Source organism: Diceros bicornis, chromosome 14 (genome assembly GCF_020826845.1).
Source record: "Diceros bicornis minor isolate mBicDic1 chromosome 14, mDicBic1.mat.cur, whole genome shotgun sequence".
NCBI classification, from domain to species: Eukaryota; Metazoa; Chordata; class Mammalia; order Perissodactyla; family Rhinocerotidae; genus Diceros; species Diceros bicornis.
The window spans coordinates 59,649,147-59,663,864 of NC_080753.1; the positions used below are offsets into that span (position 1 = coordinate 59,649,147).

Genomic DNA, 14,718 nt, shown 5'->3' on the forward strand with positions numbered 1-14,718 from the left:
ATATGTGCTGAGCAGTTATTCCCTGAAGGAATTAATGAACACATTGACAAGAGCCATTGTGCTGAGGCCAGGGAGAGCCATGCTTTCAGGGATGAAGAGATAATGAGGCTTGCTCAAGCGAGATTTTGATGTCACTCTTTATGAAGTGTCATCAGCTTCTCGGGCCTCACGGTCTAAGGGCGTGAGGCTCGCCCAGGAGAAGGAATGGCACGTTTTCCCAGTGCTCTAATCTTAGCAGCACCGTCATTGTCCTGAGTCTCTTAGAACTACTTACGCTGTGCCAGCACCTGGCACTGTGTCTGGAGGAAATTACATTATAACTACAGTATTGTCCTACGATTCTTTGAACAAACCATGAGGAACAATTGTGGGCCAGCGTTCTTTATTCGGGGTAGCTGAGGAAGTGCTCCTAAGGAGCTGAAAATCAGCTCGGGCTGCTGTGAGGTAACCACTTAGAGAAGAAAGATGGACCCCTGAGACTGCTTAGATTTCCCACGACCAGGAGGCTCCTTAGAAGCAGATAACTTCAGGGGCTCCATTACATCTGTGGAGTCTGGGGCCCTCTGGTCCTGGGGGCTGCACATGGGTGAGCCTTGCTGTCGAGGCTCCCTCTGTCGTCGACTGTTCTTCTCACACAGTAGATTCAGTCTGAGAGCTTGGAGTTCCCATGAGACACAGCTGGCTGCGCTTTGGGGCTGCTCAGGAGCAAATGACAGTAGCATTGGCGCAGGCCACGGTGGAATGGTTTTCGTTATACAGTTCCAGCAAAACCTGGTATTCTCCCTGAAAGGGACACAGCAAAAACATGAGGTGTGTGTCCCACGGAACTATCAGCCATTCAGCAAACAGTTACTGAGCACCTTCTACATGCAGGCACTGTTCTAGACACTCGGGATAAAGTAGAACCAGACAAACCAAGCCCTGCCCTGTGGAGCTCAGGGGCTCGCTGGAGAGACAGACGATGCACGTGACAATTAACTGTGTATGCTCTGTCGCATGCTGATGCTATGGAGAGAATGCACGTGGCAGGGGTGGGGGTGGACGGGAGCATGCCGGCTGCTCTGGGGGCTGGTGGTCCCATGTCTGAGGAACAGAGAGGAGGCCGACGGGGCTGCAGGGAGAGAGAACCACAGGAGGAGGGAGAGGAGAGGAGGTGGGGACTCTGGCTTCACTCTGAGAGGGATGCAGGTCGTGAGAGCCTTTTCCCCAGAGGAGTGGCCTGATCTGAGGTCTGTGTTAACAGGATCCCTCTGGCTGCTGAAGACACTGATGGTGGAGAGGGTGGCAGCGGTGAGACCAGGTAGGCGGTGACTGCCGTGAGCAGGTGAAAGGTGGTGATGATTTGGAGCAGATGGTGGAGATGAGGAGAGCGCATTGGATTCTGGACGGATTTTTTTTTTTTTTAAAAAAGAAGAGCCACTATGAACTGCTGAGGAAACCCATGTGGGTGGGAGAGAAAGAGAGGGTTAAAGATGAGGCCAAGGATTCTAGCCTGAGCAACCAGAAGGATAAAGTGTCATTTGCTGAGATGAAGAAAACTGTGGGGAGCAAAATTCAACTGCATGGAACCAAAACGCTCTATCACAAAACGTATAGCTGCTTTTTAGGGTTCCTTTCTGGCAACAACACTCCACAGAGGACTCCGTTTGTCTGCGGCAGCAGCTGCTGGCCAGGCTGTTTCTGGAACTGCAGAAAGAACCCGGGGTTGAGCCACATCTGTTTTGCTCACTGCCATAGACCACCCCCACCCAGCCCCATGGGTCACTTGGTGGAAACGTGTCTGCAGACTCACCAGTCTGCAGAAGATGAGCTCTGGGAGTGGGGGAGGTAGTGGTGAACAGGGCAAAGGGCCCAAGAGGGAAGGACGCACAACGGACTCCTGGCACCTCTTGACGTGCCTGTCACTCGAAGAAGAAAGGGGGCTTAGTCTGTATAAGCCAGAGGGAAGGAGTAAATCAGACCACTGTGTAGAAGTAGCATGAGAGGCAGTTTTTGTTAGAAGAGAACAATTTTCCAGCAATTAGCAGATTTCCAAGAGCGGGTTCCCCAGCACTGAGAACTGTATTCTGGAGAGCCAGGCTCCTCTTGGGGTGTGAGGACTGCATCGAGTGACCTAAGGCGCCATTCAACTGGGGGATTCGGTGACAGTACGGGCTCCCCTGGGTCTGCTCCAATGTCGAGCAGCTGCAGTTTCAGAAGCAGTGTTAGGGATTTAACCAAAGCAGTGTAAAAGTTAGAGAATTAATTATGAGTAAAGACCAGCTCAAATTTGCATCAGATTGTGTTTAATTATCATCGTTTACTTTTCTCTTAATTGTCCATGTGAATTTAAGCACACGCCCTACAGAATAATTAAAAACCAAATGAATTTTTCATTATTGTGTTATAAGCCTAGGAAAAGATGTAGTATTCGAAGGCAGGGGTTCTAGATTATGAATTACAAGATGTATGTACTCTGGTTTAAGAGGTGAGGGTATTTAGGCAACTGTGCCGTGCATAGGTAGGTGGAGGAACATGCTGGAAGGACAGAAGGGGCAGAGTAGGGACAACGGACAGATTGCAGTGGCCTTTCTGCTGGTGAGGAGGGCACTGAATCAGAGCATTAGGAATTTGTGGTTGTATCCTTGGCACTTATGTAGGTCAAGCTCTATCTACAACTTGTTGTCCATGTGCTCTGGAAGCCCTAGGATCTTAAATTCTAATTCAGAAAACAGCAGTCATAGACAGATGCAGGGCTCCAGGCAGGACTTCAGTCTGGGCCAAGGGACTGGCTGTGTTAAAAAGAAAATAATACCAAGACACTGAAGATTGACTGCCGAGTGGAAAAATTTTCGGCCAAGCAGGGACGGAATTAGCACAGAGCCCATCTCTTGGGGATTTGGTGGGAGGAGAGGATCTGGGGTAGGACTTTTAAAATCAAAAGGCTTCACACTGTGTCTCTGTCCCATATTAGGAAACAAAGTCTGTGAGCCTTGCTGGCTGGCTGTCAGCCAGGGAAGCCTGGGCTGGCTGAGCTGGTTCTCAGCCAGCGTTGGAGCCTATGTTGGGATTACGGCCTCCAGATGCCTCTGCAGCATACGTGACAGGTCTCATGTGTCTCCTTTGGGTTATGTCCCCTGTCAGGTCTGGCCAGGTGTCAGCAGGCTGAGGCAGGGTCAGAGCTAGCTAGGTTTCTGCTTCCCCAGCCTGAGCATCAGATGGGGAAGAGGTAGGAGGACCAGGCGCTGAGAATCTGTGGATGCTTAAACAACCAGGCCAAGTGCCAGGAGACCTGACCACTGCCTTTGCCCTCACATTGGCTAGCATTGTTGAGCACCGTCATTGGTAGAGGAACGCAGGTGCTGCACTCACCAAGCAGCCTGGTGACTGCAATGAAGCTTTTACATCTCTGGTAAATTTTCTCTCAAAGTGATTCTGTGACTTTAAGAAGTTCTTTCCCTCTCTATTTCATAGCAATTGCTAAAGGGACCTGGTTTAAAAAAAAAAAGCCAATAATGCAAGATTGAAATCAATTGTTTGCAAATTGTAAGTCAATCTCCAGTGCGGGGGAGGGCGGGGGTGGTCAGAAGGAAAATGGGCAAGGAAAGAGAATTCAAATAAGCAAAGATTTAAAGAAAAAACTATCTGGAGAATTTAGGTGCCACATCCTGGAAGTGAAGAGAGTTTGCAAAACTCTCCAATTATACTGAAAGGCCTGAAGAGAAAACCCTGGAGAAGAGCCCCGGAAGAGGAAGGGAAGGCGGGAAACTGCCCGGTTGCTGGAGCAACGTTAGTGAAGGTCTGAGACGGTCTAAAGCCATGTCGGCTTTGAACCTAGGAACCCAGAGGCGGGGCAGAAAGGAAACATACAAGAGAAACGAAACTAAGTTCAAGAGACCCTTGATGGAGAAGGAGATCCTTTTCTAGGGTCATTTACAGATTTTGGAAGACTGAAAGGATGAAGTGGAAAATTAAAAACATTAAAATGATTACATTTTAGTGATTCTTTTTATATTATTCTATAAGATTCCCTGAGGAGTAGCATATTGAAAATGTATTGCTTATGTCAGAGCTGCTTGGATTCAGCCACTTTATAAAGTCACATTATTTTGAGCAAAAAGGAATTAGCAGAAAATTCTACTCTTAGCTGTGAGGCTCACCAGTGAATGCTCAGGATATGAGCATTTTATTTATTTGGTGGCAGCCCATGATTAGTAATGCAAGGATGGTAACTGGGGGACTGACCGTTAAGCCTGCATGGTTGTGTGTTTCTTTCTTTCTTGGAACAACCAGCTTTACCGAGCGCCAGTAATTGCATGCATGTGGCTGACCCGCACCCCCCACCGGCCCCAGCTGCTCCAGGCATATGAAGCCCCGCAGACACAGCAACCCTGCAGGACAGGATACAGGCATCCCTCTCAGTGGGAGCTGTCTACCCAGAGGATCCCCAAGGGTCCGACAGGACATAATATGTTAAATTCCAAAATGACAAAACCGGTGTGTTAAGTACGTGTAAGTGCCCACTACGAGGTAAGAGCTGTATTGAGAAAGAGTGTTCTTAGTGATGGCCTATGGGAAAGTTCTAAACTGTTCAATGCCCTCCTCCTCTTCTTCCTCCTCCTTGTCTCCTCCTCCCCCTCCTTCAAGAAACTGCTCAATACAGCAATTAAGTAACAAAACAAAACAGAAAACCAAAACCTTACCTCAGGAACTTCAAATCCAGGATTATTGATGGGGCCAGCATAATAAATCTGCTCTGAAAAATACATAAAATGTACATAATGTTATTCCATCATTGAAAACAAAAATGATTTGCTCATATGATCTGTGCTCACTGTGTCCTGGGGATCCAGTGATGAAAAAAACGTCTCCGTCCAAATGTTGCTTATATTCTAATGAGGAGGCTGACAGTACATAAGTAATGAAACAGGACATAATCTAGATTGTAAAAAGTGCCAGAAGGAGACACGCAGGTAACGTGAGAGAGGCAGATGGTGTGACGGTTGAGAGGCCAGGCTGGCGCCAGGCGGTGCAGAGTTAAATCCCGAGACCACCTCTACTGTTTGACTTGGACAGTCATGTTCTCTTTGGGCTCAGTTTTCTGGTTTTTAAGATGAGTATAATAATGATAATAACAGTGCTCACTTCATGGAGCTGTGAGGGATAAAAGAGTTCATTGGTATAAAGCACTAACAACAATGTCTGGGAAGCACTCAGTAAATATTTGCTGAAAGGATGAACTGGGAGATGCCATGTTTGATACAGTGGCCCGTCAGGCAAGGCATCTCTAAGGAGATATCTGAGCTAAGCCCTGAGAGACGAAAATGAGGCTACCGTTTAAAGAGCTTGGAGAGAAGCATTTCAGGGCACCAGAATAAGGACACAGGCCCCGATATGGAGAAGAATTTGGGAAGTTGGAAGGACAGAGGGAGATGGGTGTGTTGAAGCATAGAGAACAAAAGAGGCTGTGTTGAGAAGAGAAGGGAAAGATTGACGGAAGACATATTTCAGGATCTCGAGGACATGGTAAGGAGGAAGGTAGTAGTAAGCCAAGTGAAAATACCTAATTTATGTTGTGAAGAGATCATTCTGCTGTGTGGAGAGGCGTAGAGTGGAGGGTCTTCATTCGCGAGGTGAGTGATGGATTGGTGAGCATGGTGGTGGTGGACACAGAGCAAAATGAATGAAATCATGACTGTATTGGGAGATAGGACTTACCAATGAGTTGCATATGGAGAGTGAGGGCATGGGAATGTTTTGGCTTGAGCATCTGGGTAGATGGGCATGCCACTTACTGAGATGAGGGAGCTGGGGAGGAAGGAGTTTGTGTGTGTGTACGTGTGTGTGTGTGTGGTGTGACTTAAAGAGCTCTACTTCTGGGGGGTGGTTATTAAGGGTACTTGAAAGCATTTGGATACACGATTCTGGAATTTTGGGGAATAGGTCAGAGAGAGAGCTGTGAATTAACATGTAGATGGTGATAAAGCCATGGGATAGGACGAGACCTCCCGTAGGAAGATGGAATTAATAGACAGAGAAAGAGAAACAGCCAGGACCACTCCTGAGGCCCTCCAACATTCGGATAGAGAAGAAGACTTACAAGAAGTCTAAGAAGGAGTGGCCGTGGAGTGGCGGCTAACCAGAGAGTGTAGGATCAAAGGAGCTAGAAGGTGAATGCTTTTCAAAGACAAGGGTACGGTCACCTGTGTTGAATGCTGCTGAGAGTCTGCATAAGATAAGGACAGAAATGTGCAGTGGATTTGGCAACATGGATGTCATTTGGTGGCCTTGACGAGAACATTGGAGAAGTGAGAACAAAGGCCCAGATGGGGTGAGCTGAAGAGTGATATGGAGGTGAGGAAGTAAAAAAGATTTGCTCCAGAGAGAAGCAGAAAAAATGAATAATAACTGGAGGAGGGTGTGGGGTTAAAAGTGGTTTCTTTCTTTAAGATGGGAGATACCATCTGAAGGGAATGACCTAGTAGAAAGAGAGAGACTAAAGATGCAGAAGAGAGGCAATGACTGGAGGGATGAAGTGTTTGAGAAGGTGGCAAGGGAAGGCTTTGCCCAGTCTCCTGAGACTACTTCCGTTTTCTCAGTTAAGATCATGGACAAAGAGGTGGGGGAAGGTGGAAGGTGAGGGCTGTGGTACGTTGAGGAGCAAGAAAATGGTATACAACAGTCATCATGGACAGTGGGGAAGAAATTTACTTGAAAAACAGTAGGATTCCTAGCCAATGTTGAATACTTTTTTTGAGGTTTGTGGCCATGAATTTAAAGATACTTCGATCATTCCAGATGTATATTTTCTCAGCAACATTGAGTAGCTCTGATGCAAGAATAGAGAGGGTAGATGGTTGGTCTGGAGTTTTGCTGGACAAGAATGATAAGGAGAGAAAGACCAGGCTGTTGGGAATAGATGCAGGGGAAAGCTTATAATAATAGACTGTGGAATCTGAGGAGGGTAAGGAAGAAAATGAAGGCAGGAATGGTTGATGGATAGTAAAAATAGTGGTGGAATTGGCTGAATGGAGTTTCCATTATTGAATCAAGGTCCTAGGATAGGTAAGCTGGAAGGATATGGCGAAGCCAGAGGGCAGAGGCTTGACACTGATATTTCAGAAGTGGTACATTTACTGGTGATGACAAAATGCAGGATTGACATGGGAGACAGTGGTTGAGGTGGAATGATGGAAATAGTTGTTGGAAGCATGGAGGTCAAGGAGCTGAGACATTATGGTGCTGGGGGGCCATCCATGTCAATACTGAATATTGAAACCTTGTGTAGCTCCTCAGATAGTGACTGCCTCCTCTGTGATTCTCCAGCACGGTGCACTTAGCATATGATAGGCAGAGTGGCTAAGAGCACAGACTCTAGGGTCAGACTATTGGGGCTGGGCTTGAATCCTGGCTCTTCTTCCTACTAAGTGGGTAAAGTACCTAACCTTTCTTCAGTTTCCTTATAAGGAAATGGGGTGATAGTAATTCTACCTCAGAGAGTTGTGAGCATCGAATAATTTAATACATGTAAAACTCTATAACAGCACCTGGCATATGGTAAGCATTCAATAAGTGTTTGCCATTAGTATATTCATTCACCAATCCACACTACTGAGCATCCATCTAATAGAGGTCAGGTACTATGCTAGGTGCTGGATACAATAGTAGACAAGAATATTATGTGAACTGTTTGGATCACTGGCTATCCAGAGTTGTAATCATTTGTTTATAGGGCTGTTTCCTTTACTAGCCTGGGTTTCTGTGTCTTCTTGTTTGCATGGCTTCCAGTACATTGCACAAAGTCTAACACACAGCAGGGCACAATATGTAGTTATTGAATGAGGTTACTGAATGAGCAGATCCAGACCCAGGCCATGGGTTTGCCAACTAACTTAATTCTTACTCCTGCTATTATAGTCCTCTACTTGCTAGAAGGGTCTGGGCCTGGGTGCTGATACAAGAGACTGGATTAGGGAATGGGCCATTCAGAGCAGCCAATCTGGTGATGAGGGTAAAGGGATGGCAGAGGAGGATAGAGATGAATAAATGCTTACTGATTTATTGATGGCGTTAGGTACGGATCTCTTTTAATAGCACGGTGACTTCCTGCCTCACACAGAATCTGGCGTTTAACTGCTGTTCAGTAAATATTTGGAGACAGACCAAACTCTTTCCATTAAAAGGAGCTTTAGGCCAGAGGTAGCGTGGCTGGTGCATGAGCAGCTGCCCATATGAAAAAATATCAAGGACATGAGGTTAATCCTCCTTTTAAAAAGCCTCCTCAGGGCCGGCCCCATGGCTTACCGGTTAAGTGCTCGCGCTCCGCTGCTGGCAGCCCGGGTTCGGATCCTGGGCGCGCACCGACACACCACTTCTCCGGCCATGCTGAGGCCGCGTCCCACATACAGCAACTAGAAGGATGTGCAGCTATGATGTGCAACTATCTACTGGGGCTTTAAGGGGAAAAAAATAAATAAATAAAATCTTTAAAAACCCTCCTCAGGCAAACTGAGACCTGAACTTCTTCTTCTTTTTTTTTTTTTTGAGGAAGATTGATTCTGTGCTAACATCTGTTGACAATCTTCCTCTTTTTCTTTTTTCTCCAGTACATAGTTGTATATCATAGTTGTAGAGTTGTAGCTCTTCTATGTGGGACGCTGCCTCAGCATGGCTTGATGAGCGGTGAGTAAGTCCATGCCCAGGATCCGAACTGGTGAATCTCGGGCCGCCGAAACGGAATGTGTGAACTTAAACACTATGCCACCAGGCCAGCCCTGAGAACTGAACTTCTACCAGGAGACCTGTTCTTAGCATAGCCTTTGGCTTCTGTTAATTGCCCACGTCCTCAACATATCTATCCTTCCTTTCCATGGTCAATTCCTAGTACCTTACAAGGATAACATGGAGACATGGTGGGTGCCAGATGGAAACATTCCTGTTTCATTGCACTAAATATACTGGTCCATTCATTTTTAAAAGGAAATAAATATTTAATCGTGGATATAAGCAAGAGTTTTGTTGGAAACTACTGCTCTGGATGATTATCATGTGGTATTAGAAACAGAGATGTTGACTTCCTGGAGTCCACCCTTAAGAATCTTTCAGTGCAACTGGAGAAAATACAATAACTAGTTAATTGTGTGGGGAGTGAGCTGAGCAGTGTGGGTGGGTGGTGTATCTAACAAGTGCAGAGGGTTGAGAGGAATTCATTTGCAGAGCTGGTGTGTTGTACAACCCAAGGGCATACCATTCATGTCATAATCCACGTGAATGGTGCCTCCTGAAGTTGTGCAATGTGGTGGCCCAGCTACCAGTACATGATTTCTTCTTAGGAAATTCTCTCTTTCCCCGTGGATACCCTCTGACCCAAGACAGGACAATCTGAGCAGAGGCCCAGGATCAATCTCTTCTGGCAAGAGATGGTTTGTTTCATTTCAACTCACCAGTCTCTAGAGCTACCTACTTTCTGCTTGGCTTGCAGCCTTCTTACTGATTCTGTGTCTTCTAGACAGCTTTTCGAGAAAATCTCTTTGCTTTTATTGCCTAGAATAGGTTTCTGCTGCCTGCAACTCAAGGACTGCGACTGCTATGGGCATGAACCAGTTAAAATCACTCATGCTGGCCGTCAGGGTATGGGACACAGCATGGCTCAGGAGCAGAGTCCAAGGAGGGGGACTGAGCGTGCCATCCATGTCCAGTCTGGTGGGGTTCCCTTGGACATGCTTTATTGTGTGCTCTATGCTTCCCTGTATTGTTCTAAGGTGGCGTAGTGCAAATAACTTCACCTAGGAAGCAGACAGACTTGGGTTCAGGACCCAGCTCTCCTACTCACTAGCTAAGTGTTTGTCAGCAATTGCTTAACCCTCCTGAGAGTCACCTTTGGCACTTGCAAAATAGTAATAGGAATGCCTCTCCTGCAGGGCATTGAGAGGACTAGAGAACTCGTATGTAAACTTGCTGAGCAGAATGGGGTCCCCAGTATGGGTGGAAACAGTAGTTATTAGCTGTATTGTTATTCACTGGATGTGAAGAAGAGTAACGTAGTGAAGCTCACTTGGCGAATGCTGAGGGGCTCACCGAGACTAGGTTTGGGACCTTTTTGCCCAGCCAACGTGCACCACTGCTAAGTTCCGTCCAGGCCTTTTTTGTTGACTCCTGTCTTAAAAAATGGATGAGTATGGCTTTTTGAAGAATACCATTTGAATGACATCTAACATTTTGTTATGCTCATTTAATGCTCTGAGATTTGCTAATTTGTGCTTTTTGCTAATAACGGGTTCTTGACTGGGGTGAGAGATTGTCATTACATTGGCCGCTTACACTTTACGGTTTCAACTGGAGCTTTTCTGGGGCCCATGAGGTTCCTGAGAATTGCTGCAAGTAACTCAGGAAACTGTCTTTTTTTTTTAACCTGATGAAACAACACCTAAAATTAAATTCTCGCTCCTTCCTTTCTCAGATCTTCTCCAATTCTGAGAGTCTTTTAATTAACATTCTCACACTCCAGTTCTATAAAAAGAGCCCCAGTATATTTGTCGCCACTTCTTCCTTTCCTTCATTTGAAATCTTTATCAGTTTTTAACGTGTAGTGGATTAAAGAAATTCACCTCCCTGATTCTGAAGACATGAAGTCATTTCTGAGAATCGGCACTTTTTTTTTTGGACCCAGATCTTTGTGTGGTTGGCACACAGTATCGTTTTAGAGAGGAGATTGATTTTTAAATTGTGGAAATAAAAGGTCCCAAGGGGCTTTGGGTTAGATTGTCGTGGGACTCAGGGCGGCATCCTGCCCTACAGCCCTTTGTTCTCAGTAACAAGCACAGATCAAGTGCGTGCTGATGACTGGATTCTGTTAGGCGGCGTTCCTGCCATTTTCTAGCCCTTGCTAGTATCTTTTTGGAATTCCTTCCAGTCTTCCAAATTTATTATAAAAAATGTCATCAATATTTAAGCATTATTAGGGGGCTTGACAATGTAAAAATAGAGTTACAATTTGTCATAAACAGGCCAATTAGTATATTTAGAACAAAGATTTAAAAAAATATATCATTTATTCATATACTCAGGATTTTGAGCCTCTTTCCTACCTGCCGGGACCAGCAGGGGATCGCCCCCCCGGGTGGGGGGGAGGGCAGTGTTGAACTAGAAGGATGCCGCCCTCACCCTGCCCTCCAGTGAGTGGGGCAGCCCGGGTTCTGGGAAGGCCCCCTTACAACAGCACCTATGAGCAGTGGCCCCACAGTGAAGAGGGACGGGGGAGAATGTTCCTGGCAGACCCATAGCTTTGTCTCTGGAGTGTGAAGGAGAAGTGCATGGCTTCACTGAAGTGAGCTCTAAACACAGTCTTCATCCCTCTGCCTGACTTGGGGTGGTTCCTTAAAGAGACCTGAATGTGGCAGACCACGAAGGCCTGGGCACCGCTCCTCATCCTCTCCTCTCTTTCTTCAGCCTCTGACCCTGGAGGGTGTGGCGAGTGTCTCCCGGTCCCACGGGATGCTGAATTAGTTTTTGGTTAGGGTGCTCATTTGAAATAATAATGCACTTGCCTGGGAGTGGGGACTCAGAGGAGTGTCCACTGCCTCCGGGGTGAGCGTGGCCGTAGATAGAATCCCCGTGGGGCCCAAAGCCGGGAGGTTTCAATGGATTCCGGGCAGTGTGGGTAGGAAGCTCCAGGCTTAGCCTAGGCCTGGTTTTTATTTTTTATTATATTTTTTTGGTGTGTCCTAATTTGTCAGTTTCTCCGTCTCCTGGCCATTTTGCCTGTTATTCCCTCGAGCCTCTGCAGTTATGTATCTCCTGAGGGGAGGCCACCAGGGGACTTGAGTGAGGTAAGCATGTCTATACCATCTCAGAAGTGACCTTGCACCACACCACGTACAGTTGCACAGACCAGTCTGGCCAAGAGAGTGAGTAGGAGCAGAAATCCAGCTGCTGCCCCACTGGGTCAGGCCGTGCAGCCTGGGGCTGGGCTGGTCCCATGTGCAGGTACTTCTGGTGTCCTGCGCCACATCCCCTAGCCTGCTGTGAAATCACGGTAGCTGTGGTGGGCATCAGCCGCACCCTCCAACGTCTTCCCAGGTCAAGTGCCTGCCACCTCTCCACACTTTCTGCTGCACAACGGCCCAGGTAGGGCAACCAGGGAGCACAGGGATGTTATCCCCTGGAGGGAGCCCTCATCCAACGAGGACTGGAATCCGAGCATGAATGCCATGCCTCCTGACCTTCAGAGGGACAATTCTGACACATACACTACAATTCCCCAAGGGTCCCAGTGGGGCCAAGCCCCAGTTCCCCACACTGGTAATCAGCTTCCCAGTACATCACTTCCTGGCTTTCCCTCCTGCCCTGAGTTCCTCTCTCCTCTCTTACTCCTGCTTCCTGGCAGTGCTTCTCAGTAAACTACCCCCATCCAAGTCCTTGTCTCCGGCTTTGCTGGGGGGGACCCCAAACCAAGAGTGCTTCCTGGCAGAAGGTGCATCTTTTCCTAATTTGTACGAAGCCCACATATGAGCTAGTGGTGGTCCTAGACACCTGCTGTTGATATACTTGGACCTGTTTCTGATGATTGAGCCACCCAGCCTAGAAGCTAAAGCTGAACACCCTGGAACCTGCTCTCTGACTCTTGCTCCAAAGAGCAGGAAGGAGAATGAACGCCCTGGATTGTCCGTGTGAAGCCTCTGAGCCTCATGCTTTGGGAGAAGACAGGGGCTGAGAGAGAGGGACAAGGAGGTGAAGACTACAGCTGGGCGGGTGAGTGGCCATGAGGGAGCCGGCAAGTATGGGAAAAGAGGGGGCAGAGGAAGGCGGGGAAGAGGTGCCCAGCAAGCCTCTCGGTTTCTGTTTTCTTCGTTCCATTGGGTGGAGTTTTACTATCACTGAACAGTGGACCAATGTGGTGGAACCTATAACAAAATGTGCTCTAATAAACTGGATCTGCAAACTTTGGGATTCCTTGGCATGTCAGATGACCCTTTTATTGGGAGGATTATTTCTGTTCTACTGGGAGCTCAGCAGTTACAACACGTTCAGTTTTATTTCCGTGGTGTCTGGCCGCTTTGGCTGTACTTAGATCAGCGTGTTCTGGGATCATTGCTGCCGTCCTTCTCAATATCACACTGTACCTGGGAGCTCATACTGTCTAACTAGAGTGTGGATAACTACATGAATTATTGTAGCTTTGCCTGTGCTAACAACTTTGCTATCTCTCCCTGTCCGTTCACGCAGGCTGGGGGATCTTCTTTATGGCCTTTCACGACTAGAGAAACTGAAAGTTATTTACTACTTGAGAATATTCACTGTGTACTTGCAATGGATCATTTCTAAAACTATTAAATGAGAATCTTTCCATGGCTTATTTGTTCATGGTCCTGCTCCTTACAGCTCTCCAGCGATTCAGAGATGTGCTCGTTATCCCTGCTCTTGTATTCCTAGTGGCATGCTGGCTTTCTCTCAGTGACATACTTCTATCAAGGACTCATTGCTATCTTACCCTCTTTGTGTTTCAGGAATGGTTCCAAGACAGGGGTTGTGTCATTGACTTCTAGCCAAATAGTTTCTCCTCTAGCAGAGGACATGGCAAGTGGGAGCTTTACAGGGTCTAGGAAAGGGTGACAATAATGGCCCACTAGGCAAATCTTTTCTGAGCAATGGTATGATTTCCTAACAGAAATACTTGAATCTCATCTCAGGTACATGAGCAACTGTGTCATCTGTGATGTTCTCAGAATTGTTTGACTTCTGTGAGGGCATTTTCATTGAAATATAGAGTTTGAATTTTCCTTGGATTATGCACAATTATTTGGCCTCTTCACGTGGTATACAGAGGTCAGACAAGGTGTATTGGTTTTACATCTGGGGGCTGTGCATGCTAGTAATATTGTTTCCCTCCTCCAAAGTTGTCCATGTCCTAATCCCTGGAACCTGTGAATATGTTACCTTACTTGGCAAAAGGGACTTTGCAGGTGTGATTACGTTAAGGATTTTGAGATGAGATTACCCTGAATACCTGGGTGAATCCAATGTAATAACAAGGGTCTTTATAAGCAGGAGGCAGGAGATGAGAAGAAGGAAAAGGGGAGATGAGAATGGAAGCAGAGTGGAGTGATGTGGCTACAAGCCAAGGAATGCCAGCAGCCTCTACAAACTGAAAAAGTCAAGGAAACAGATTCTCCCCCGAAGCCTCCAGAGGGAACACAGCCCTCCCGAAACTTTGATTTTAGACTTCTGACATCCAGAACTGTGGGAGAATACGTTTGTGTTTACTAAGTGAGTTACTAAGTTTGTGGTCACTTGTTGCAGCAGCAGTAGGAACTAACACAGTGGTCTTGGATCAAGAGAGCAGGCTCCAGCTGACAGCCCTGAAAAGGGGCCAGGACTGGTGGCTTGTTTGGATTTGGACTCCCAACAAAGTCCCTTCAGAACCACAACACCAGCATAATCTAGGATTTCAGCAAAAGGAAAGGAACTTGGGCTAGAGAGTGAAATTTCCAACATAAATTCATTCAGTTGAACTCAGGACAGATTGTTAAAAAAAATTTAGAGCAACATAGAAACTACCAGGTCAGTGATGTCCAATAGAACACTCTGCAAAGAGGGGAATGTTCTATATCTGCACCATCAATATGGTAGCCGCTGGCCATAGGTGACTGTTAGGAGCTTGAAATGTGGCTGTTTTTGATGAACTGAATTTTTAGTTTAATTTAAATGTAAATGATTTAAATAGCCACGTGTGACTACTGG

The 14,718-nt window shown here is 46.7% G+C and overlaps 1 protein-coding gene across 1 annotated transcript in view; it reads right to left on the reverse strand.

The window, feature by feature from the left end:
* Positions 1–365: 365 nt before the first annotated feature.
* Positions 366–14,718, reverse strand: part of LY86 (lymphocyte antigen 86) — a 75,803-nt gene continuing 61,450 nt past the window's right edge. Inside the window, exons 4-5 of the mRNA XM_058555326.1 lie at positions 4,683–4,735; positions 366–783 (exon numbers count right to left, since the gene is read on the reverse strand). Of these exons, the coding sequence (XP_058411309.1) occupies positions 700–783; positions 4,683–4,735 (137 nt within the window). The 3' untranslated portion in view covers positions 366–699. The remainder of the gene's footprint in view (positions 784–4,682; positions 4,736–14,718) is intronic.